Source organism: Diabrotica virgifera, chromosome 9 (genome assembly GCF_917563875.1).
Source record: "Diabrotica virgifera virgifera chromosome 9, PGI_DIABVI_V3a".
NCBI lineage: Eukaryota > Metazoa > Arthropoda > Insecta > Coleoptera > Chrysomelidae > Diabrotica > Diabrotica virgifera.
Genome location: NC_065451.1, coordinates 202,315,288 through 202,340,146, shown reverse-complemented (window position 1 = coordinate 202,340,146; position 24,859 = coordinate 202,315,288). Strand labels below are relative to the sequence as shown.

The 24,859-nt window shown below is 33.5% G+C and overlaps 1 protein-coding gene across 7 annotated transcripts in view; it reads right to left on the bottom strand.

Moving 5' to 3' along the window:
- Positions 1–24,859, bottom strand: part of LOC114336846 (restin homolog) — a 169,696-nt gene that overhangs the window by 68,422 nt on the left and 76,415 nt on the right. For 4 of the 7 annotated variants that reach the window (XM_050661518.1, XM_050661519.1, XM_050661520.1 and 1 more), the window contains exon 3: positions 22,891–22,974. The exons of the other annotated variants lie outside the window; for them this stretch is intronic. In XM_050661518.1, the coding sequence (XP_050517475.1) occupies positions 22,891–22,974 (84 nt within the window). The remainder of the gene's footprint in view (positions 1–22,890; positions 22,975–24,859) is intronic. 7 annotated transcript variants of the gene reach the window in all.

Below are 24,859 nucleotides of genomic sequence, written 5' to 3'. Positions count from 1 at the left end.
CATGATGTCCATAAAATCACAGTTTTAGAAATAGCATATTGGATTTTGAGTTTAATTTTCGTACAGCTATTTTTATGAATTCACCACAATCACCACATATAAGCTAAAAATGTGATTTTATGGACGTCATAGAAATGTGGAAATTTGAATTTGCTCTTCTGAAAAATACCAAAAGTAGATATATCAGCTTCTGGTAAACGTCCACTGAATTATTTTTGCATATCACAGATTCAGTCACGTTATAAATAAATACTACTAACAGTATAGTAATATTGACAGGACATTTTTCCATAGGAGTCTATTTTTTTGTGGACTCCCTTCAGCATGTACCTTTTATCAATATGAAATGCGCCATTCGCAAACCGTTTGCTTAATTTTTTATTTAACAAAATCTGAAAAAAAAATCCAAAATTTTTGTTTTTTGTGTCCATATTTGCGCATGTAACTCGAGAAATAATTGCTCTTACAAATAAAATTGTAGAAGGTTTCGTTTTTCAATATTACATCATATTTGTTTAGATATCAATTAAAAATTTAATGCTTATTTAAAAAAATACTAACAATTGGGAAAAAATGCAAAAAATGGTGTTTCTTATCTTAATTTTGTATCTCAATATCTTCATCGCCGATTTGGATGTTTATGGTTTTTTCCCTTCTTCATCTGAAGTTTCATCTAAAATTTCTAACATTCCATATCTTATTCAACCTCTTCTATTTGTTTATTTAGCTTAATAGTTTTATATGTCTGACCGCTGCAGCGCAGACAATAATCAAAACATTTGAGCCCATGCATGACAAACTGCAGGTTTTCGTCCAATCTTTTTATTATTTGCAACTAATATTTTTTAATAACTTTAAGCTTCCATATCTCGGCAACCAATAAACCGAATGCATTTGTTTTTTTTAGGATGCGTCTTTCAAAGTTCTATATACGTACGTGTAAAACTCGTTACTTCATTTACTCATAAGCCAAAAAGATTATTTATAAAAAATGAGTAACCATTTTCAATTTCGTTGCAAAACGAAAATACAGCCGAACCATATTCCAGTCCAATCAGAGAGTGCATCAAGCACCTCTACCGGTTTCGAAACTTATTAGTCTCTCATCAGGAGGCACATATGTTGCTCTCCCTGATCCAACCAAAACAAAATCCCAGCGTGTAGTCCCGGATTGCAACGAACGAAATGGCATAGATGCCCTAGCGACAACTGCTACAACAAGACTAAGTTTTCACTTTAATGGCATATAAAACAACATAATGCTATTCTACACCCCACCAGAATGAAAACAATGGGAACCTTCTCTGGTTACACCTCCGAGGCTTCTACAATATGCAAGCCATACGGATGCTGAGACTAAGGAAGATGAGGGAATTCTACAATTTACAATTCACGGCCCATCTGCTCAGCGCGGTAAAGTTCCAACGAGAATCGTTCCCTTCGTACTCCAATCAGAGTAAATGTAAATAAAAAATGAGTAACCATTTTCTCGTTGGAACTTTACCGCGCTGAGCAGATGGGACGTGAATTGTAAATTGTAGAATTCCCTCATCTTCCTTAGTCTCAGCATCCGTATGGCTTGCATATTGTAGAAGCCTCGGAGGTGTAACCAGAGAAGGTTCCCATTGTTTTCATTCTGGTGGGGTGTAGAATAGCATTATGTTGTTTTATATGCCATTTGAGTGAAAACTTAGTCTTGTTGTAGCAGTTGTCGCTAGGGCATCTATGCCATTTCGTTCGTTGCAATCCGGGACTACACGCTGGGATTTTGTTTTGGTTGGATCAGGGAGAGCAACATATGTGCCTCCTGATGAGAGACTAAGAAGTTTCGAAACCGGTAGAGGTGCTTGATGCACTCTCTGATTGGACTGGAATATGGTTCGGCTGTATTTTCGTTTTGCAACGAAATTGAAAATGGTTACTCATTTTTTATTTACATTTACTCTGATTGGAGTACGAAGGGAACCATTCTCGTTGGAACTTTACCGCGCTAAGCAGATGGGACATGAATTGTAAATTGTAGAATTCCCTCATCTTCCTTAGTCTCAGCATCCGTATGGCTTGCATATTGTAGAAGCCTCGGAGGTGTAACCAGAGAAGGTTCCCATTGTTTTCATTCTGGTGGGGTGTAGAATAGCATTATGTTGTCTTATATGCCATTAGAGTGAAAACTTAGTCTTATTATTTATAACTTGTGCTAAGTGCTTAATTGTGCATAATTTTGCAAATTTGCCATTTTTTCTGCGGACACTGCATTGCAAAATTATTATGCGAAAACTGTTAATCGATCCTAACGAAATTTAGCACAAGTTTCAGTTGTATTACCTATAAAGTAAGTACATATAGTTTTTGTATGCTGAATATAAAGGCTGTAGGTTATGTTTAAGGTGTCGAAAAATTTTAAAGGAAAAATTCCATTTTTGTACTTTTTCCCAATTATTGTTATTTTTTAAACAATAAACATTAAATTTTAAATTTTTAGCTTTCAATTATTATGTAAAATTGAACAACGAAACTTTTATCTTTTAAATTTTTTTATATGAGCAATACTATAGCAATCCTATCTTTCGAGTTATAGGCAAAAAAAGGGGAGCAAAAAGCAAAAATTTCAATTTTTCTCAGATGATAATTAAAAAATTAATAATCGTAATTATTTAACAATGAATAAATAAACACGGAACAGTTTAAAAAAGGATGGAAAGCGACTTCTACGGAACACAAAAACAAATATGGAGATTCATAAGAAACCAACGGAAAGAAATGGCAGAATTGAAGGAATACAATAACATACCAGCAAACGAATGGGAAAGATACTTGACGGAACTGCTTAAAGGAAAGGAAAGTAATAATCAAAACAATAACCTACCTGAATTAAGACACGAAATAGAAATCAGTGTTCAGGAAGTAGAGATAGCCATAGAGATACAGAAAGTATAACCCTAGAGATGACAAAACTTATACAAAAACTAATATTGCACTGCAAGATACCAGACTGGAGAAACAGCATAATGATACCAACGTTCAAGAAAGGAGACAAAGAAGACCCCAACAATTATAGAGGTTTAAATCTACTGAACACCGCACTTAAGCTAACCTCAAAAGTCCTAATCAACAAAATCAATAAACTAACAACTTTATCAGATGAACAACAAGGATTCAGATCCGGAAGATCCTGCGTAGACGCCGTATTTGTACTGAGACAAATCACAGAAAAGGCCATTGAGTACAATAAACCAGCATATCTATGTTTTATAGACCTGACAAAGGCTTTCGATCGCATCCAAGTCGAAGACGTCTTTCATTTACTGTATAGAAGAAACATACCACACCAATCAATATTATACAAACCATCGAAAGCATCTACTTTCATAATCGAATACAGGCAAAGATAAATGGAAAACTAACGCAGTTTATACCAGTACAAAGTGGGTCAGACAGGGTGACTCGTTAAGCACACTGCTCTTTAATATAATAATGGACGAAATAATAGAAGCAGTACATAAAGGTCGTGGTTACAGAATGGGGAATAAAGAAATCCAAATATTATGTTATGCAGACGACGCTGCATTAATCGCCGAGACAGAAGACGATCTCCAAAGATTAACACACATCTTCAATAGAACAGCCAAGAAATACAATATAATAATATTAGCAGAAAAAACCAAATGTATGACATCTAAATACCCACTACGATGTAAAATCGAAATTGATGGGAAAATAATAAAGCAGGAAGCAAGGTGTAGATATCTGGGAATAGATATAACCAGTTACGGAGATGTTGACGAGGAAGTACGACAACAAAGCTTAAAAGCAAGTAAAGCGGCGGGACCTCTTAGTGACACAATCTGAAAGAACAAACACCTAAGATAAGACACAAAAGCAAAAATATATAAAGCAGCAATTAGACCTATATTGACATACACGGCGGCAGAGACAAGACCTGACACATCTAAAACCAGACGACTACTAGAAACAACTCAACAGAATGAAAATACTCCGACGAATATCAGGGAAAAGTCTGTTGGATAGGGAGACAAGTGAAAACATAAGAAGATCATGCAATATAGAAGACATAAATGGATGGGTGGCAAAACGGAAACAGGAGTGGAACGAACACATTAGTAAAATGGCAGAGAATGAGGATAAGACAGAACCAATAGCACGAGATAACTCACCAAATAGACGAAGAAGTATTGGCAGATCAAGAAAAAGATGGTGCGATAACTTAAACAATTTAGGAGGCTAATATTGAAGAAGAAACAGCCTTAAAGCCAACATAAAAGAAGGAAGCAGAAGTAATTATTGATACATCTTCCAAAGTGATTCCAGCAAAAAAATAGACTGTTATGAAAAATGTCCTCAAAATAGATCCCGCCAGGACTAAATATTATAAAGTGCTGCCATCTTGTGACAATGAAATTAATATTAAACAAATTTCAATGTATTTCTAAAAATATGCACTAAATGAAACCAACGCAAGAAAATCATACTTGGCACACTCCAATTATTTGTGTGCTTTAAAAACAAATCACAATCAGGACTTAGAAAGACCTTGCTAATGTTTTTTACCTATTTGCATTAATTACACCTTTACTACACTTATTTTAAAGATGACAGATAAAAACTAGCAACATCTGTATTTTCGTATGTAGGTAGATCAAATCTATCGCCTACGTTAAAACTGTATTATTTAGTTAGGATGCGATTTAATCATTTTGCGGAAATACGCGCACGGGCAACTAAATGTTCAGATAAACAGAAAATTATTCAAAAAAATTCACATAAAATAAATTAAATTGTGGAAGACTATAACGGCTCTGAAAATCTAGGAAAATATGACTATTTCTACAGTGGAGTACCAAAAGAATATAGAACTCAACTGGACATTTCTTTGATGATTAACAGACCAAGAAAGTTTATAACAACTTAGGAATACGTGAAAGGTTAATTAAAGTAAATATGTGTCTTCACGGATATAAACTAAAAATTATTGGCGTATACGACGCACTAGCCAACGTAAAAGACGCATTTTTTGAACAGATTCACGAAGAAATATCAGAAATAAGTCAATCTAGGGAAATAATGTTAATAGGGGTCTCTTCCTTCAACTAGGTTGTCTTCCACAGTATAGTAGAAAGAAAAGATGCGAATGAAATAATAGGAAAATACGAAGAAGATGCCAGGAACAACAAGGGTGAAAGATTCATAGATTTATGAAACCAGAATCAACTTCAGCAATTTATCAGACAATAATGGACCAAGGGCTAGCAACGTCGAAAAAAAAAATCATTTTAAAACGGCTGATTCTTTCATATATTGTTCCCTATGCTTCCTCGAACACAGTACCGGCCATCTGGCTACTGATACAGGTTGCGTTCATTACTGCTCAGCACACTTGTACAGGTAAACATATCGAATTGAAAATTATTGTAAGACGAAAAATTTTTTTTGTCATTACTTTTTAAACATTATTAGAAATATGAACTGTAATTGCCAGACAGTTCTGTGGTTTAAAAAGTAATGACAAAAAAATTTTTCGTCCTAAAATAATTTAAATTCAATATACAGGGTGATTGATGAGTGTGATAAAGCTCAGTAGATCCGCTATAGTAATAGATAGCAATAAAAGTTAATAATGAAAATTGTGGCCAACTTTCAGCTTCACATTATGAAATTAGTTAGATTGTTACAGGAAATTGAAAAAACTTATGTTTTTTTTTAAATGGAACACCCTATATTTTATTTTATATTCGAAAACCTCTTAACTTCCCCATCACAAAAATATAAAGGTTTGTTATGTTATATAGGGCTTTTACAAAGTTATAACCATTTTTTTATGAAAATCGTAACAAGTTCAGCTCCCTGTATAAATAAAAAAAGCACAACAGCGATGGTTTATTGGTGCCATATTTTTTTGTTGATTGTGAAAATTTTTTCAGAATTGTTGATATTGCTAATTTTTCTTATATCGAATACAGGGTGAGTCAAAGCGCAAGTACCTACATTCTTGTCTAAGAAATTTTAAATGGACACCCTGTATTTTATATTACTATCGAAAAATATCATTACCGTACTTTAATTTTTGTATAATATTCCCTATGCCTAAATTTGTCAGTTTTTGAGATATTTTCATTTTTCAGAGCAAGTTATTAATTAGGGTGTTCTATTTAAAATTACTGTGAAAATAATGTACTTGCGTTTTGGCTCACCCTGTATTTGATATAAAGAAAATTAGCAATATCAACCATTTTTTATAAATTTTGACAATCAACAAAAAATATGACACCAATAAACCATTGCTGTTGTGCTTATTTTTATTTATACAGGGAGCTGAACTTATTACGATTTGCATACAGTGTGTCAATTTTAAAACTTACAATGGGCTATATCTCACGAACAAAAGCTGATATCGAAAAATGCTTAAAACCATTTCTAGGATAGTAAGGGGGAACTAAAATGACATAAAAGAGAACTCACCCCCATCAACCCCCTAGGCCCCACCCACCACAACCCAAAAAGTTTAATTTGCAAACCCCTACTTGTGATACATCATTGAAAAGCCTATTGGGACCGTGCAAGTTCGGCAAAGCGACCTCTATTTCTACGCTCTGTACTTTTATTCGCACTTTTAATTATATTGGCCAATTATATTAGTCCTGGTTGCTGGATAATTGTCAAGACCATAGTCCAAAAAAATAATAAGAAGAAAAAATAAGATACAGGTTATGTTTAGCAAACGTAAACAATTGTATGTAGTAAATAAAATCAGTTATTAAAATGCAGTACTGCAAGCAAAATACAATTAATTAAATTTACCTTTATATAATAATTTCATATCATATCAATATTGTGGAGCAATATATAATTTTTCTGCGTCAATGACAGAAGGTATGAAATATACGTCAATTTGACAATTTCAATTGACAATATGAATTATTTAAGATAGATGCAATATTTCTCCGCGACTCGCGCACGGTCGTTTCTCGTTTCCCTTTCCAAGTACTTGCACACCGCGAATAAAAATGCTATCCAATGGTATAAATAATAATTATACAGGGTGAAGAAATAATTGTGAAACTTTGGCTTAAATGGAAAATTTAATGAGGTTTTTGTTGAACTACAAATTTGTTAAAAATGTCAATTAAGTAAATGTTCAAAGTGAGTTCCATTGTTTTGTTAACAAAAATACAGCCTATTTTCAAATTCTGCACGAACTTTGGCAAATGTTGTTCTGGTAATAGCGCGACATGCTTGCATAATTCTTTCTCGCAATTCCTCAAGTGACGCAGGTTGAGATTTATAAACAACTGACTTGAGGTAACCCCATAGAAAAAGTCAGGTGGCGGTATGTCTGGTTACCTTGGTGGCCACTTAATAGGACCTCTCCTTCCAATCCATTTATTCGGATAATTAGTATCCAACCAGCGCCTAACTGGAGCTACATAGTGAGGAGGTGCTCCATCTTGTTGGAAGTGCAGCAAATCTTCGTCTAGAGCTAGGTTACCTTGGTCGCCCCTTTGGTCCTCTAATTCGTGCACAATTAAAGGTTCAATGGTGTTTTCCAGCATATCGAGATAAATGTCGCCACTTAAATTGCCTGTTATGAACAAGGGGTCAATTATAGAATCGCCTAATATTCCTGCCCAAACATTTAGTATTTCAGGATATTGAGTGTGACCTTCTCTGAATCGATGCGGGTTCGCATCACTAAAGTACCGACAAGTCTAAGTGACAACTACAGCTGAATGACAGTACTGATCGTACAAAAATGATAAAAACTAATGACATTTAAAAGTATCAAATAAACCAAAAATAATTATTGAATCTGACAGATACCAAAAACAAATGCTTACAACTTGTTTTGCAAAAACGGCAAATTAAGTTTTTATTTAACAAAAATAACGTACCGACGGACACTTATCATTCAAAATAATAGTCCGGGAGATAGCATTACAAATACGAAAGTCACAGTAAGCCGGCTGATATTAACATCCAGTATAATTATTATTTATACCATTGGATAGAATTTTTTATAGGCTTTTCAATGATATATCACAAGTAGGGGTTTGCAATTTAAACTTTTTTGGTTGTGGTGGGTGGGGCCTAGGGGGTTGATGGGGGTGAGCTCTCTTTCATGTCATTTTAGTTCCCCCTTACTATCCTAGAAACGGTTTCAAGCATTTTTCGATATCAGCTACTGCTCGTGAGATATAGCCCATTGTAAGTTTTAAAATTGACACACTGTAGAACATTGGTTATAACTTTGTAAATACCCTGTATAACATAACAAACCTTTATATTTTTGTGACGGGGAAGTTAAGAAGATTTCGAATATAAAATAAAATATGGGGTGTTCCATTTAAAAAAACAAAAGTTTGGTCTGCCACTATGTTATCGAAAACCATGTAACATTCTAACTAATTTTGTAACGTGAAGCGCAAAGTTAGCTACAATTTTTGTTATTAACTTTTATTGGTATCTATTACTATAGCGGATCTACTAAGCTTTTTCACACTAATCAATCACCCTGATTTTGTGTTTACCTGTACAGGTGTGCTGCGCAGTAATGAACGCAACCTGTATCAGCAGCCAGATGGCCGGTACGGTGTTCGAGGAAGCATAGGGAACAATATATGAAAGAATCAGCCGTCTTAAAATGATTTCTCGAAAACGTTGCTAGCTGTTAGACCATTAATCGGGATACTACTCTCAGGGGCCACTGATATTCACATCCACGGCCATGAAAGTTGGTCATACGTGTATATCAAAAATGAGCGACGTGGCCCCTGGCAAAATTTCTGTGTCTCTCATATATGAGCGACGTGGCACGCAATGTGTTAAACTATAAGGCCCGAAAATTAATTGAAGAGTGTGATATATGGGGTCTAGAAGTCAATCAAAATAAAACCGAATACTTGTGCATTGTAGGACAACAAAATTTTTGGAGAAGAGCTGCAAGAAGATTTATTATTGATGACAAGGAAATCCTAAAAATGTGGGGGAATACTTCTATGAACTGTTAAACGACAAATCTAGTAGAAATACATCAAATAAGTGCATAGAGCTGAAATAGAAGACCAATATCCGACATATGAAGAAGTAACCCAGACAATTAAAAATGTTTAAATAATAAGGCATAAGGCTACGATGGTATTCCTGCAAAATGTTCAAAATACGAAGGAGAAATGTTGAACAGATCTATAAATAAGCTAATTTAAGGCATTTGACGAGAAGAAACAATGCCAATCTGCAAAAAAGGAAACAAAAGGCAATGTATTAACTACCGGGGAATATAGCTCCTAAATACCATATATGTACAAAGTTATTGTGAACATTATGCTAGAAAGAATTAAAACTTAAAATATACACAGAAGAAATCATTGGTGATTATCAAAAAGGATTTAGACCGGACTGCTCTACTATCGACATTCACTAGATATTCACAATAAAACAGATACTTAATGGAAAAATGCTGGGAATTTAATCGTGAGCTTCATCAGATGTCCATAGATTTTATATAGACATTTGATAAAGTATGCAGGGTTAGACTGTGGACAGCGATGCAAGAACTTAGCTTTCCAAAAAAACTAGTGTATGGTATAAAACAATTTGATACTACATATTTCTTACTTCTGAAAAAGTTTTCATTTCGAAATTTCGTGTCTTACACTTGCATGCTGCATGCAAACATCCAGTCTTGATTAGTTTTACACTGCTTCTTTGACAATTGAATTATTTTAACGTCAAACATGACATAAGTTACAGAATAAGACTACTAAAAATCATGGTTTCAAAGGTTTATTGTAGATGATCAATGAAGCAACCAAAGTCATACACAACCTATACTATACCTATATCGTTACCTTGGAAGGCCATCATATCTTAAAAATTCCAAATTGCTACAAGAAAATAAGCGTTTCAACATACTACGATAGTTTTTAAACAATTAACTTTTAAAAATCGAATTCTCGCAAATGGTTTAATTTGAGGTATGATAGTCTTCCTGAAACGTAAAATGTACTCAAGACAAGTTCGTTAGGAGAATAGGATATTATTTACTTTCATAATAATAGACAAGAGTATGCATTAAGTCGTATATTTCAATGCACATAGTTAATTTTAAATTAATCCTGAACTCCAAACGAATCAGTCCACGAATACCCCTTTGATGATCGATAACCCAATAACAATTCTTCAACCAGCAAGCCAAATTAGTGTCTTCATGCATAATTGTTACCAGGCGATAAAGGTGATATACTTAAATCGAAAAAAAAACAGAAATTATTTGTCGTCTTTGTCAGTACCACTTTGTATTACATGTTTTACTCTCTCTCATAAATAGAATGTTTTCCAGTTCATAAAAATATTTTTTCATACCATATTGTTTCTTTATTACTTTTGGGACATATTTGCCCCATATTATTCATTACTGCTGGAATAAATATGCCCCAACTTTTCTCAAAAACTAGTTTATGCAAAAATTTCAAATTCAGAATTTATGTTTTCTAACCGACTAGATCTATATGTTTAAAATGGAAACTATAATAAAATCTAAAAGTCGTATTGAAAGGGTTAAATGCACCATTTATTAGTCCAGGTATCTTTTTCATTCATTGCATTTTGGAGATTTCTTGTCGTCTCTTTAAACGACTCCCCAACAGCTAGTATTGCGGTATCGTCTGCAAATGTGACCAGTTTAACATTTTCTGTAGCAAATATGTCATAGATGTATAATAAATGCAATATTGGTCCCCAGAACATTGCCTAAGGAGAAGTCGGTAATATATTTGATTTTTAGTACTAAGTGTTTGTGCTGTGTTTTATCAAATGCTTTTTCAATGTCTAGGAAAACAGAAAACATATTTCTATATTTTTGTTATACGATGTATTTGATCTATTGTTGATATGTTGTTACTATTTTTTATTCCAACCATGCCACTAACGCTGTTCACCGCGAAAAATATAGTTTTTTTATTTGCCCCACAGCTTATGATTTACATAATTAATAAAATGTGGGATTTTTGTTATGAGTTATGAGTGAGCGTCTAAAAATAAATTAAGTTCTAAAAACTATTTGTTTAAACAAGTATTTCGGTTATATTAGTATATGTATGTATAAATAATGTAACTAGATAATTTTTGGGGTCATGTAGGAATGTTTAACTTGGTTTAACAACCACATCCACAAACCCTAAAATAAATAAAAAGATCCATTAGTATATTTGACGTGTATGAACATTATCAACGTTTTTTTACGTAATTCTACAGTATCGTCAAATATTTGAAGAGAAATAAAATAGAAGATAGTCATACCATGGCTTACCTAGCAATTATATAAATCTCACAAAAATGGCATTACATGGGTAAAACCGGAGTGGAAGAAGAACCGACTCCGACTCCTATATTTGAAATTAATGCAGCAGAAGTGAGGCAAGCAGATGCATTAGATATGCAATCCAACGTAGTTTTTTAAGCAGTCATCCAAAAAGCCATTGGAACCGAAAATATAAATATCAAATCAGTACAAATCATTAAAATGGTAGAAGAAATTCACATTTATGCCCAATATCGACTTGAGATCTCGAAGCAAAAACCAAGTATATGATGAAGAACGAAACACCTAATAGTGCAATCGTATCAGAAGCAGAGTAAACAACCTTTTTTTCAATTTTCCCATATCTTCGAAATCAATGAAATGAATTCCATAAGTAAAGAAGTTAACACACACATTGGTGATGGAAATCGAACCTATAGGTCCTAAGGACCTGAAGTTTTAAAATATGAAGTTCTTCATGCAATAAAGTCAGTCAAAACCAAGAAAGCAACTGCACCAGAGAAAATAACAGCTGAACTCTTAAAAATGATACAATAGGACCACATTAGTGATCTAGAACTTTGTGAATGATAGAGAAATACGAATAAATTATGTTTGTTTTTAAAAATTATCAGACTTAAAAACAACGTAAGTTCTCCGTATTTTAGTCGAGGAAATGAAGCTGAAAAAATGGCAAAACTTCGCAATTTTTTCGTCCAGCATCGATTTGTACAAAAATTTGTGATTAGGCTCAATACACCCTCTAGTTCATTTTCTATATTGAGCCGTTGTACGCTTTTGGTTTTTTAAGGGTTAAAACTACCCCTAATTGTAAAAAATTATAAAATAACATTTTAAACTTTAATATTGTCAACATGTGGTTCTTATTAGTTACATAATGATTGTTTTATGCTTTAAGATATACTATCATAGTATTTCAACCCTTAAAACCACCCTTGTTGGAGCTATATATAAAAAATTTACTTATCCTAAAAGAATAATTTCGGCTTGCATCGATTTGCATAAAAATTAGAGATTAGGATCATCTCACCCTGTACTTCATATTCTATATCATGCTTAACGGCGTTGATTATTTTTAGGGGTGTAAACTACCCCTTATTGTCAAAAATTATATAAAAACATTGTAAACTTTAATATGGGTAAAATTTGGTTTTGATTGGTTAAATGATTGTTTTATACTTTAGGATATAATATTATAATATTTCAACCCTTTAAAACCACCCTTAATAACATTACAGTTTTTATAAGTAGATATTTTAATAAATCTATACAGAAAAAAAGTAGAATTAAAGAATTACAAAAACATTTATTTACACAAAAATACGAATTTACAAGTATGTACAAATACAAATAGTTTTTTAGTCATCTTCCAGTATACGAACCGGTTCTGTGGTATTATACATACATTGAAAATTATCCATAAGCGGACTATCCGAATTTTTTGAAAAAAAATTCGTTTTATAAACATAGCTCCTTCATTTTTGGCGATAAAAACTTTTTTCAAAAATGACTTAGACTGTAGAATTTTTGAAGAGTCATAAGACTGTGTAAACTAAATTCCGTAAGATCCCTTAGTTTTTAATTAGGGTGGGTTTAAACATAGGCGTAACCAGGGGGGTTTTGGGGGTTATAATCCCCCCCCCATTGGGATGTACTTTGAGCTCTATACGCTTAACACCGTACCCCTCAGAGACCTTCCAGTAGTTGTAACCTCCCTTTCCAGTAGTTGTAACCCCCCTTGGGATCATCCTGGTTACGCCTATGGGTTTAAAGGGCTCGAATAAGGGGGTGTTTGCTCGTAAATAGAGGTTTTAAACAGCTATATCTCGCTAACTGTTCACTGTAACGAAAATCTGTGCACAATAAAATTTTAGTTATTAAAAAAGATACAATTTTGTAGTCCATCATATTTTTCGTATATCCAGTATTTTCGGAGATATTTTGAAGTAAAAGGTAAAAAATGGGAAATTCCAAAAAATTAATTTTTCTTTAAACTCCCATTTTTCTAAAATTAGGCCTTTTATATAGGTCAAACTTCTTGGGTGTATTGATAATACAAATATACAAGGAATTACAGAAAGGTGAGGACCAATTTTTAATTAGGAGGGCAGTTAGGGGGTTGTTTTCACTGATTTTTTCATAGAGAAAAGCAGGTACCGACCTTTTTTGGTCATAAGTCGCTTAATTTTCAGGCTAGAAACGTTTTATTATTATTTTTTGAAAGGCCTAACTGTATGATTGAAAAAAGGATATTTAAGTTTTCCTCGAAAAATGCAAAGTTTTTCCGTTATTTTACTTTGAATATTTCAAATTATGCATTTGACGAATAAAGCTAACATTTAACATGCCGTATCTCGATTTGTATTGGTCTTAAAGATATTATAGAAAAAGAATTTGGTTTGTGTTACTAAAAGATACAATTTTGATATCTACAGTTTTTTTGATTAAATGCATATTTTTCGGGGTATTCTCAAAAAACCCTCTAAAAAAGTCGATTTTTTCATCGAAAACCTGTTACTTTCAAGCGCGAATAACTCGAAAAATATTAGTTTTACGAAGAAAATGTAAACAACATTTTTTTCTTAGAATCACTTTTTACATGGATTTGCATGGTTAAAATGTAATAAAAAATTCCCGCCCCGAGATGGGGTGGCAACTACCCCCAAGGTTTTAGCGTACAGCGGCATGATATAGAAAATGATCCTTGGACTATTCCCTAACTTCTGTGAAAATTTCAAGTAAATCCATGCTGAACGAAAAAATTGCGAGCCAAAATGCTTCATTTCCTCGACTATTTCATAAACCTACCCATACTGACACAACTATACACAATTCATCATCCCATTCTACACAACATAAATTGGCAGCCTACCATAGTATGTTACACAGATTAATAGAAATTTCCATGCTAAAAAAAACTTTGAGATAGAATTGAATATTATTAAGCAAATTGCAGTAAACAATGGGTACAACGACCAAACAATACACACAAACTTTTAAAACCAAAACTGTATAAGAAAGCCCTGATATGAATCTTTCCACCGCCAGGAAAAAGCCCAGAACTTTCTGCTCGATTACATGTAGAGGCAAGATATCAACTAAAATAGCCAAACACATAAAAAAGAAAAGAATAACACCAGCTTTCAGTACAAACAATAACTTAAGCAACTATATTAAAAACAACAAGAACCGAAAGAAAGAGCACTTACACAGTGATGTATACAAATTTACATGTGGTGATTACCGAAAAATTTACATCGGTCAAACTGGTAGGACCTTTAACAAACGTATAGGACAGGGGTGGGTAAATACTTTTAAGCGCGGGCCAAAATGAAATTTTCAAAATGTCTCCCGGGCCGGAAGACTATACCCAGTATGTACGCTAATGTTTTTGGTGGAGATTTTTCTCTGCCCAAGAAATTTTTTGACAAAGATACTAAAGTATCATTTTAAAGCATTTGGAGAAAGACATTTGACTGTTAATAATAATAAATTGTCTTTCTGGTGTGTACATGCGAACAATTTGTTCCCAGTAAAATTACGAAATTTTTAATAAGCTCCATTTTACCGGGTGTCCACTTATATTTTCCCCCATTTTAACTGCCTATAACTTCTATCTAAACGGTTCAAGATAGAAATATGCGGTTTTCGCTGAAATGTTTTATTTTAGTAAAAGTTTTGTCTGAATGGATTGAATTTTTTATATCGCCTTCAAATACGAAATAAAAAATGGCGGATTTTTGAAAAAAACTTTGTTGACTTTTTTTTAATGGAACACCCAGTATATTTTTTTGTAAATTGACATAAAGGTCATTCACCTATCCAGCGATATAAAGTTTTTCAATATCGGTTGCCAAATCACTGAGTAATTAATTTTTAAAATGAGGGGTGCAACGTGGATGTCACATACCTAAATAACATAACTGAGCAAAATGATAACGAGCGATCCAAAATTATTGGGATCAAAGCTAGCCGTGCAAAAAATTACGTATGTCCTCTTTGAATCTGAATTTATATCATTGGTTTATCAATTAATTTTGATTAACATTATAAAACATAAAAAATCAGTCAAAACCTTTAACACAGAACTTTAATCAAAAATAAAAAGAATTAACAAAATTATAAGTAACAATAATAAATAAAATCAAACAACCAACATCTCTACATAACCTAACTTTTCTTGTTAAGTTAACGTACACTGCAAAGTTGACGTAAACTGGTAAATATATCTGAATTAAGAATGGACATGCACTGTAAGCTATCTCTGTCGTTCAGAGCCACCTATGGTGACAATAATTTTGGATCACACGTTATTATGTTATGTGATTTCCACATTGCATCTCTCATTTTAAAAATTAATTGCTCAGTCATTTGGCAACCGATTTTAAAATTTTTTATATCGTTGGATAGGTAAATGACCGTTTTTTCAAGACACAAAAAATATACTGGGTATTTTAATAAAAAAAGTCAACAACGTTTTTTTTTTAAATTCGCCATTTTTTATATAAAAGCGATATAAAAAAATGGCAATTTACCTAAAAACTTGAAAAAACGGTCATTTGTCTATCCAGAGATATAAAATTTTTTAAAGTCGGTTGTCAAATGATTGAGCAACTAATTTTTAAAATGAGAGATGCAATGTGGAAATCACATAACTTGCTTAGTTATGTTATTTAGGTATGTGATATCCACGTTGCACCTCTCACTTTAAAAATTAATTACTCAGTGATTTGACAACCGATTTTGAAATACTTTATATCGCTAGATACGTGAATGACCTTTCTTTCAATTTACAAAAGAATATACTGGGTGTTCCATTAAAAAAAAGTCAACAAAGTTCTTTTCAAAAATCCGCCATTTTTTATTTCGTATTTGAAAGCGATATAAAAAATTCCATCCATTCAGACAAAACTTTTACTAAAATAAAACATTTCAGTGAAAACCGCATATTTCTATCTTGAGCCGTTTAGAAGTTATAGGCAGTTAAAATGGGGGAAAATATAAGTGGACACCCGGTACAGTGCGCTGGAATAAGTGTTACCCCTCCCTATTAACTTATTTATTTTTAGCACTTAAGCAAAACGCTCGGACAGGTTGATTTTTAAAACAATCGTAGTATATTCTGGCATCAATGTTTCGAACTTTACATGAACCCTCTTCAGGTGACAGGCATAACTTTGATTTTTTAAATGGAAAAGTACATCATGTGACACCTCATTTAAAAGCCTTTGAGATTACAAAAATGTATAATACTTAAATATTTCTTAAGAGCGCAAGCGTAAAATTTCGGTCGAAATATTTTTAAATGCATTCATTTTTTGCGGATCCTGAGAAAACTAATAAGTATTTTTGAAAGATTTAAACGCAGAATGAAAGATTACATTATTACCGAGAGCTGAAAGTCCCTTAAAATAAACAAAAAGTTTCTTTTGAATTATATATTTTAAGTTAAACATTACTCTTAATTGTCTATTTTTTTCACCCCTGTAACTTATTAAAATCATCATTAAAGAAGTTCCCAGGGACTTAAAACCCTCGGTAATACCGTAATATTTCATATTGCGTTTAAATTTTTCAAAAATACTTACTAGTTTTCTCAGGATCCGCAAAAAATGAATACATTTAAAAATAATTCGACCTGAAATTTTGCGCCTACGCTCTCAAAAAGGATTTAAGTATTATACATTTTTGTAATCAGTATCTCAAAAGCTTTTAAATGAGGTGTCACATGATGTACTTTCCCATTTAAAAAATCAAAGTTATGACTGTCACATGAAGAGGGATCATGTAAAGTTCGAAACATTGATGCCAGAATATACCATGACTGTTTTAAAAATCGACCTGTTCGAGCGTTTTGCTTATGTGCTAAAAATAAATAAGTTAATAGGGAGGGGTAACACTTATTCCAGCGCACTGTATTAAGCCATAACAAGGATCCAGATAAAAAATGAACTTCAGAAATTCGATCAAGAATAGAGTAATCAAGAGCAGCCTTTTTGAAGATGAGGAAATTACTGAGTAACCAAAGATTCAATCTGCAAATCTAATACCGAATGGTAAAATGTTATTTCAAGTCACCATCATAGACGAAATTCAAAGGAGACAACTGATCTGGTCTGGTATGGTCATGTACGACGTCAATGGACGAAGACAGGCTGCCAAAACAAATTTTAAAATGGACGCCAAGGGAAAGAAGGAAGAGAGGAACGCCGAAACAATCCTGGCTAGGCGGCATTCAGAAGGCAATGTCGGAAAGGAAACTTCACCCTGACGAATGCAACGACGGACGAAGTTGGAAACTGGCAACCGGAAGACAGAGAACGCTATAAAAAACCGGGATATAATAAAAATGTTATGTCCACTCTATTCTTCTTTATTGGATTGTTAATGCTGACTTAATAAAAAAGCTGCAAGCTTTTGAGATGTGGCTTTTTAGAGGAATTATGAAAATACCATGGACCGATCATTATTACGAACGAAATGGTGTTGCACAGAATGGAAAAGGAACAGAGAGGAAAGATATAATTTGAAATTAAAAATCACACTAAAATTTTCTCTTTTTTCCATCTGTGATAAACAATATAGAAGTTTTCAGGGACTTTCGGCCCTCGGTAATAATGTAATATTTCATTCTGCGTTTAAATTTTTCAAAAATATTTATTAGTTTTCTCAGGATTCGAAAAAAAATGAATGCATTACGCTCTTAAAAAAATCGCTTGCGAGATTTCTCCATGGGCCGGATAAAGTAAGCAAAAGGGCCGGATCCGGCCCGCGGGCCGGCTTTTGCCCACCCCTGGTATAGGAGAACACAAAATAGTTTTCAATAAAATAAAATAGATTCTACGTACGCACTTCACCTTCTACATCAATTTTTTAATAACCAGTTCTAAATTCTCCATATTCAAAATAAAGGCCTTAAGCTATCTTTATTAGAATCTATGGAAATTAATAAATTAAAAAATATTGATATAATTCTAAATGACCAACTTTAGACAAACAGCTCTCCCCTCCTCAACTTATTCAGTTTAAAGACTATGAAATGTAGACACACAGTAAAAAACATCACTTGAGAAAGGCACTTTACCGAAACCGCTGTTGAAGTCACAATAAATTATAATAAATTTTGTGAAAATGTTGAGAATAAAAGTTTTCAGTGTTTTATTGTTACATGCTAATCAAATACTCTGTATGCAAGATCAAAGATAACAAATTCTGACAAATTTCTACTAAATGTCTTTATAAATAAATAGTTATGAATCAAACAGGTACAGTCTATTAATATGTAGGAGTCTATGTGATTATTTTTAACACGTCAAATATAAATCTTTTGCGATTTAAAAACACTAAATCCTCGAAAGGTAATTTGACCTTCAATGTAAGATTAGTAAAAGCTAATATATGACAAAAAGAAAATTGTTTGCTTATATCACCTATATTACAAACAGTCAAAGAAAAAATTATGCTAAAAAAAAGATTGAGGAAAAGATGGCAAGAGACTAGAGATCCTGCTGCTAAGCGTAGAGTCAATAGTGCAACAAAGGAATTTAAAAAACTATTTCAAGACCAAAAAAACCAGCCACTTCAGTACTACTTAGAAAATTTTAATTCCGCTAATAATAGCGACTACTCGCTATGGAAAGCCACAAGAAAACTGAAACAATCTCAGAAATGGTAACCTCCAATCAGACAATTGAACAGAGAGTGGGCGTTTAGTGCACAAGAGAAAGCATGTTGTTTTTCAGAGCATTTATCCGAAGTATTTACTTTCGATTTGATGTGTTCACCTATGTAAGTAAACGTATCGTCATTTCTTAAAAGCCCCTATCAAATGAGTTTGCCTATTCCGAAATTCAAATTGTCCGCAGTCATGTCAGCTATTAATAATTTAAATGGTAGAAAATCTCCAGGGTATGACTTGATCAGTGGAAAAGTGTTGAAAGAATTATCTCCCAAATGCATAAAACTTATAACGTTTATATCCAATGCCGTACTAAACTTAGGTTCCTTTCCCGATCAATGGAAAGTATCTCAGATAATATCAATTCTAAAACCGGGGACACCTCAAGAAGAAACTCCATCTTTTACAGACCAATCAACCTCAAAAGACTCGAACCCTGGATCAAAAATCTAATTCAAGACCACCAATTTGGATTTCAGCCTCATCACTCAACCATCCAACAATTTCATAGAGTGCCTATGAAAACATAGAACGATAAGCCTTATGAGCCACACTTTGAAAATCTTTCTACGTATCATCCACAGTAGGAAAAACGCCTTTGCTGTATTTATTGACTATGAGAAGGCCTTTAATCGAGGCCTTCACAAATTAATTAAAATGTTAAAGCATAAAGGAGTTGATAGTCAAGATGCACGAATCATAGAAAAATTATACTGGCGTCAAACAGCGACAGCTTGCATAAATGGAAAATCAACAGAAATATGCTAAATACAAAGAGGTGTCAGACAGGGTTGTATACTGTCCCCACTGTTATTCAATTTATATTCAGAGAGAATATTTAAGGAAGCGCTGCATAATTTGGAATGGAGTGTGAAAGTTAATGGAATTCTGATAAATACAATGAGATATGCAGACGATACAGTTATTTTAAGTGATAATATGAATGGATTACAACACCTTTTAATTGCCATTGACACAGTGGGAAAAGAGTTTGGCCTAAACATAAACTGTTCAAAAACAAAATACATGGTATTTAGCCGTTTGACCCATCAAGATTCACGGTTATATATTGATGGTCATATAATTCAAAGAGTACCCAGTATTAAATATCTTGGTTGCCATATTACTGAAGAACTAGATCCAGATAAAGAGATAAAATGTAGAATCGAGATAGCCCGCACGACATTTTTAAAAATGAGGTCATTCTTCTGTAATGATAACTTGCAACTTCAACTTTGAAAGCGCATGATTAAATGTTACATTTGGTCAGTCCTATGCTGACAAATGTGGCAGTCCTTAAGGAGGGGGTATGGTTTGAAATCAACATATCAAGCACATTTTTGTGAATTTTTTTCGAAGCTATGGTAGAATTATTTTATTTTTAAATTAAATAAGCATATTAAGTACAATTCAAAGAATATGTTAGAAAAAAATTCAATCCAAAATATTGAAAAATAATCCATTGGTGACAAATTTTGACAGGCAGCTCACAAAAAAATGGATTTTGCGGTGGACATCAGAACTCGACACTCGATCATACGAAACAAAAAATTCAAAAAGATTTTATTAGCTTATGAGTTTCACGAGGTCACAACGTCGAGTTTTTTTATTTTTAATGATTTTTGAATTTTTGGTATCACTCAAAAATCAAAAAAATTTAATTTTTGGTAAAAATTTTGTGAAAATCAACAGATTTATTATTGTTGAACAAAAAATAAGCAAAAAAAAGAAAAATATCTCGACGTTGTTACCTCACGAAATGTCTAAAGAAAATCTATGCAAAATATCAGGTAGATCGGCCTAGTAGTTTTTCAGTTACAATGTCCACCGCATTTGAAAAAGCAGTTTTGAGAAAAATGCGTTTAAAGTTTTGACAACTGCATCTTCATCTTCTTATTTGTCTGCCAAATCGTAAAGTAATGCACTTTGGAATATGTTTTTTGAATCGAGGAATAATCTACAAAAGAGAAGGCGAACAGTTGTTTAACGTTTCTCACTACGCTCAAGCGTGCTGGCGAGAAGTCGCGGCAAAGCGAGTCGAAGGTAGGGATATTCAACACCCTGTATCTCTGGTAATTTTACTCCGATTATTTTGAAATTTTCAGAGTGTATTCTTGAAAGTATGCACTTTTATTTGAAATAATAAAAAAAATTAAATATTTCAAACCATACCCCCCCCCCCTTAAGAGAGCAAATGCTGCCCGCGAGCTGCTTGATAACATCAAATATAGAAAGATGGCCTATTTTGAACACGTAGTAAGGGGAGAGCGGTATAATATTCTTAAACTTATTAGGATGGGTAAAATCAAAGGACGCAGAGGAATTGGTAGAAAGCAGACCTCTTGGTTGAAGAATATCCGGGAGTGGACAGGAATAAAGAAAGCAGAACAACTATTTTGAATAGCTCGAGACAGAGACAGTTTCGCCATGTTGATCGCCAACGTCAAGGGGACTTGATAGGCCACGTTAAGAAGAAGGTAAAACATAAATGACGATTTTGACTTCAAGAGGTACTGTTCAGCGGCGTTTCTGGATGTTAGGCAGGCATTTGACAAGGTGCAGCATGAAGGCCTTCTATACAAGCTAAAAAGGACATTACCGTACAGCTTTTACATTCCCTTTGAGTCATACTTTCCAGGCAGGTGTTACTTAATTAAATATCAAGATGCAACTTCCAAACCATCAAAGCTGGCGTACCACAGGGTGGTGTGCTGGGACCTATTCTTTTTCTCATGATCATCTTTCAGTGCGTCACAGTTTTTCGATTTCTCTCTAACGCATTAAATTGTATGTGACAGAAAAAAAGGCACGTCTCTGAATACTTTGGTAATTATTCTAGTTCGGTGATTATTCTAGTTGTCGATAGATGGCGCCATAATCAAAAAAGAATTATTTATTAAATAAAATAATAATATTATCAATATAATCTGTACAATTTATAAGACTATACAAATGAAAGAAAATACCATTTTATAAATGCAATAGACACAATTGATTTGGTTTTATTCCAAATTGAAAATAAAATTTGACAACTGTCAGATTTAACTAAAATGTCACGTTATAATAAATGTCATAAATGTGTATTATCACGGACTTACCTTTTTTTCTATAATTTGTGACGCACTGAAAAATGTTCATGAAAAGGAGAATACCTTGAATCTCTTGTTTACAGCACATATACCTACAACTCTTCAGGAACCACTACATTTGCCTCATCAGGAACATTTGCCGACGATGCTGCAATCTTACACTGCACATGTTGACCCTATTTATGCCTCACATCTTCTTCAAGCGTATCGTAAACAGAATACCAGATTTTGGAACGGAAAATTAAAGTCAACGGAGGAAAATCTATTCGTGTTACATTTACAACACGAAGAGGAACCTGCTTCCCTGTAACTTTAAATAATCTGTAATAAGAGAAAGCAACTAGGTCTCCAATTCAGAAATATGCATTGGTTAATCAGTCGTTCATCAAAGTTATCCCGGGATAACAAATTGCTGCTCTATAAGTCAATACTGACGCCCATCTGGACAAATGGATTGGAACTATGGGGAACAACCAGCCACTTCAACATCGAAATCATTCAACGCTTCCAATCAAAAATTAATTTTATCAACGTAGGTTAACAAGATTCAAACCACTGCACTGGACTTATCATTTAGAGTAAATTTGTTAACTCATCTGTTAGTATGTTCTATTTCCTATATAACTTTATAATAATTGTAGGTACTTTGATTCATACCAGCTGGTAAAATCCTTCTTGTCTTTAGTCAATGTCACTACTTTTGCTTATTGTTGATACTCAATAGATTGCAAAATACTTTTAAATAAAAAATATCACCTATATCACCTGGTCTAATAATGACAACTTACCTTTGTGTCGGCTTAATCCAGCTTCGTATAAAGCGTTAGGATGGAGGTCCCAAAGAGCGTCTAGCGAGGATGCGGTGCTACCATCTATACACAAGTAATGTACAAAGCTAATACACTTACATGCACACAAGCAGTGACATATTTATATTGAATATAACAGTAGGGACCGTGGATCTTTACCTGTGAGTCAATGTGCTCAACAAGATATAATATAAACGTTTATTCTAATATCAGTATGTCCTACATTTAAAAACATACATAAAATAGACTAAAACACATATTCTGGTGTCAAAAATAGCTAGATTGAACTTTATTTACTTTAGTACAAATGTGCACACCCAAAAAGTTATCAAAAGTTATAGTCCTTTGAAGTTTTCCTATATCTGGTGAATTGTTGCTTGGGCATGTTGCTTTTTTTATTATAAAAGCATCTTAAAAAGTAACGAAATCACAAACATTTTATGGAATTTATTGATTCCTTAAATCTCCAATTTTTTTCTGTGCGTTACAACTAAATTATTATTACGGCAACATTAGCTTAACACACTGTTTTTGAAACTTTTTGCCCTTGGAATAGTTCTCTAGTTTGTCTTTCATAAAACTCCACAACAAAAGTAAATAGGGTTAAGATCTGGACCTGCGGGTGGTCAAGAGATAGATGCATCAACGTCCTGGCTATCAACGTCCTGGCTATCAACGTCCTAGCGAAAAGCTATTTCATAACTTCGTTATAATACGCTGGAGCACCATTTCAGACTGTGTACCAGTCTAGACACCGAAGAACTTCTTCTAAAATTTTAAAGGTGCCTATCTCGTAGAGATGTTGATGACCACATTGACTTATCTTATTCTATTCGCATCTAAGAATTCTTATGCGGATATTGATATGATTCTTAACGATAAGTTGATGAGAATCTTTCGAAGAACATTGGGAAGAAATCAAAACAAAAGTAATTTACGTAACAAAAAAGATCATTGGGGCAGATAACTAGCCATTCCAAAGAAATAAAATCAGTTTGAAAAATCTATTTCCAAACTCTTATAGGGGCGCAAAAAATGAAAAGCATATTGGACGTACATCCCATTGAGAGAGACACCAAAAATATAGAACTCCCGACGATGGAAAAGGTAAAATAAGCAATACGAGCACAAAAGACTACAAGACTCCAGGTATCGACAAGGAACCCTTTGAGCTATGTTTGTTAAACTTTAGAGACTTCGCTGAGCTCTGATTGCAGAACAGAGCCCTAGATAGTAAAATCAAGGTGCAAGGACAAAAGGAAGGGCACGGAAAAGGTCGGAGGACAAAGTGGTACCAAACGTGCAAAATTTGGAGGCATGGTTTGGAGGAGACGAAGGCTCGAGTTGGGCTGTAGCGCCATTGGAGAGAGAAAAGCTATTTTTGAGTCCAGAATATATGTTTTAATTTCTGCCCTATCTTCTTGTTACACCCTATTTAATTTTTTACACTCTATTTCATACGCTTTAACCCGTTCGGTGCCCATAACGCACGAGTAGCGTCACAAAGGTTTTATCAAAGGTACCGATGACGCATAAGTGGCGTCAATAGTACTGTGTTACTAAATGAACGATTTAAGTACGTGGTACCACCCAAGAGACGCTTGTTCAAGATGGGCACCGAATGTGTTAAATGATGTAGCACTGGTAAAGATCAACGGTTCCAACTGTATGTATATATCAAGCGTGAAATTAAAAACAAAATATAAATAAACACAAAACACAAAAGTGCTATAAGCCAGTGATGTCAACAAGTACAAAAAAGCAACCCTTTTCGTGTAATTTTAATCATTTCGGAATGTATTCAAAACCTTATAAAAGATTACTTTGCTATTACTGTCAACGTCTCAAGACGTTAAACTGACTGTCATATTGTCACAGGCCTTAGTAAGGTCCGCAAATACCATACGGTTCCTTAATTATTGATTGTCGTTTTTTCTCTCTAATAGTT